This window comes from Corvus brachyrhynchos, unplaced genomic scaffold, assembly GCF_000691975.1.
Source record: "Corvus brachyrhynchos isolate BGI_N302 unplaced genomic scaffold, ASM69197v1 scaffold1290, whole genome shotgun sequence".
NCBI classification, from domain to species: domain Eukaryota; kingdom Metazoa; phylum Chordata; class Aves; order Passeriformes; family Corvidae; genus Corvus; species Corvus brachyrhynchos.
The window spans coordinates 53,247-54,810 of NW_008235778.1; the positions used below are offsets into that span (position 1 = coordinate 53,247).

General features: G+C 62.7%; 1 protein-coding gene across 1 annotated transcript in view; it reads right to left on the bottom strand.

Annotated features, from left to right (window-relative positions):
- Nucleotides 1-1,564, bottom strand: part of LOC103611430 (hydroperoxide isomerase ALOXE3-like) — a 6,283-nt gene that overhangs the window by 4,295 nt on the left and 424 nt on the right. The window contains 2 exon segments of the mRNA XM_017727228.1: nt 623-710; nt 1,368-1,562. Of these exon segments, the coding sequence (XP_017582717.1) occupies nt 623-710; nt 1,368-1,562 (283 nt within the window).

Consider the following 1,564-nt stretch of genomic DNA (forward strand, 5'->3'; position numbering starts at 1 on the left):
CGGGGGTGCGCCCCCCCATTCAGTGTCCCCCCCCCCCTCACCGAGGTGGCCTGGGGACATTGCCATGACATGGCCTGGGGACATCACCACCCATCAGTGTCCACTCCTGCCCCACCGAGGTGGCCTGGGGACATCGCCACTCCTCAGTGTCCCCTGTGTCCCCTCCCTGCAGTCCCAGGTCCCCACACCCATGGGGGAACCAGGTGTGCGAGTGACACAAGAGGTGGGACCCAGGTGTCCGAGTGTCCCCAGGGGGACCTGGGTGACACTGAGAGGGACTGAGGTGTCCGGGTGACACCAGGGGGGGACCCAGATGTCGGAGTGTCCCCAAGAGGACCCAGATGTCCGGGTGACACTGAGGGGGACCAGTGTGTCCAGGTGACACCAGAGGTGGGACCCAGGTGTCCGGGTGACACCAGGAGGACCCAGGTGACACTGGGGGAGAACCCAGGTGTCCGGGTGACACCAGGTGACATCCAAGGTGGGACCCAGGTGTCCGGGTGACACCAGGTGACACCAGAGGGGGACCCAGGTGTCCGGGTGTCCCCAGAAGGACCCAGGTGACACCAGGGGGGTCCCAGGTGTCTGGGTGACACCAGGTGACCCCGGGGTGTCCGGCTGACCTGGTCGATGATGCCACCAGGGTTGAGCAGCGTCTCCCGTGCCAGGATGTTGATGTGGAAGGTGAAGCGCAGGTGGGGGAGGAGGAGCTGGGGACATTGGGGACATCAGGGACATTGGGGACACCATGGGGACACCATGGGGACATTGGGGACATCAGGGACACCATGGGGACATCGGGGACATTGGGGACATCAGGGACATTGGGGACACCATGGGGACATCGGGGACACCATGAGGACATTGGGGACATCGGGGACACCATGGGGACATTGGGGACATTGGGGACATTGGGGACACCATGGGAATACTGGGGACACTGGGGACATTGATGTGCGTATTTTGGGTTTGCTTTGGGTGTTTGGTGCGGTTCCAAGGTGCAGATTTTGGGGTGGGGATTTCGGGGTGCAGTTTTGGGGTCGAGGTGCAGGTTCTGGGGTGGGGATTTCGGGGTGCATTTTTTGGGGTCAGGGTGCAGTTTTTGGGGTGGGGATTTCGGGGTGCATTTTTTGGGGTCTGGGTGCAGTTTTTTGGGCCCAGGTGCAGTTTGGGGTCAGGGTGCAGGTTTTGGGGTTGGGGTGCAGGTTTTGACGTCCAGGGTGCAGTTTCTGGGGTCAGGGTGCATTTTTTGGGCCCAGGTGCAGTTTTTGGGATCAGGGTGCAGTTTTTGGGGTGGTGATGTCAGGGTGCGTTTTTTGGGGTTGGGGTGCAGTTTTTGGGCTCCCGCTGGGTTATGTTGGGGTTACCTGGTGCACGGGGTGGGCAACCGGCAGGTGCTGGGTGGCCACAGCGAAGGCCTCGGCCAGGAAGTGGCCGTGCAGCAGGTGAGTGACCATCTCGTGCAGGACAAAGTGGGCGCCCCTCACCCACAGCTTGGCCAGTGCCCACCCCTGGCCCCCCGGCACGAAGATCGGGGACCCCGGCCCCGGGTGCTGTGACAGCT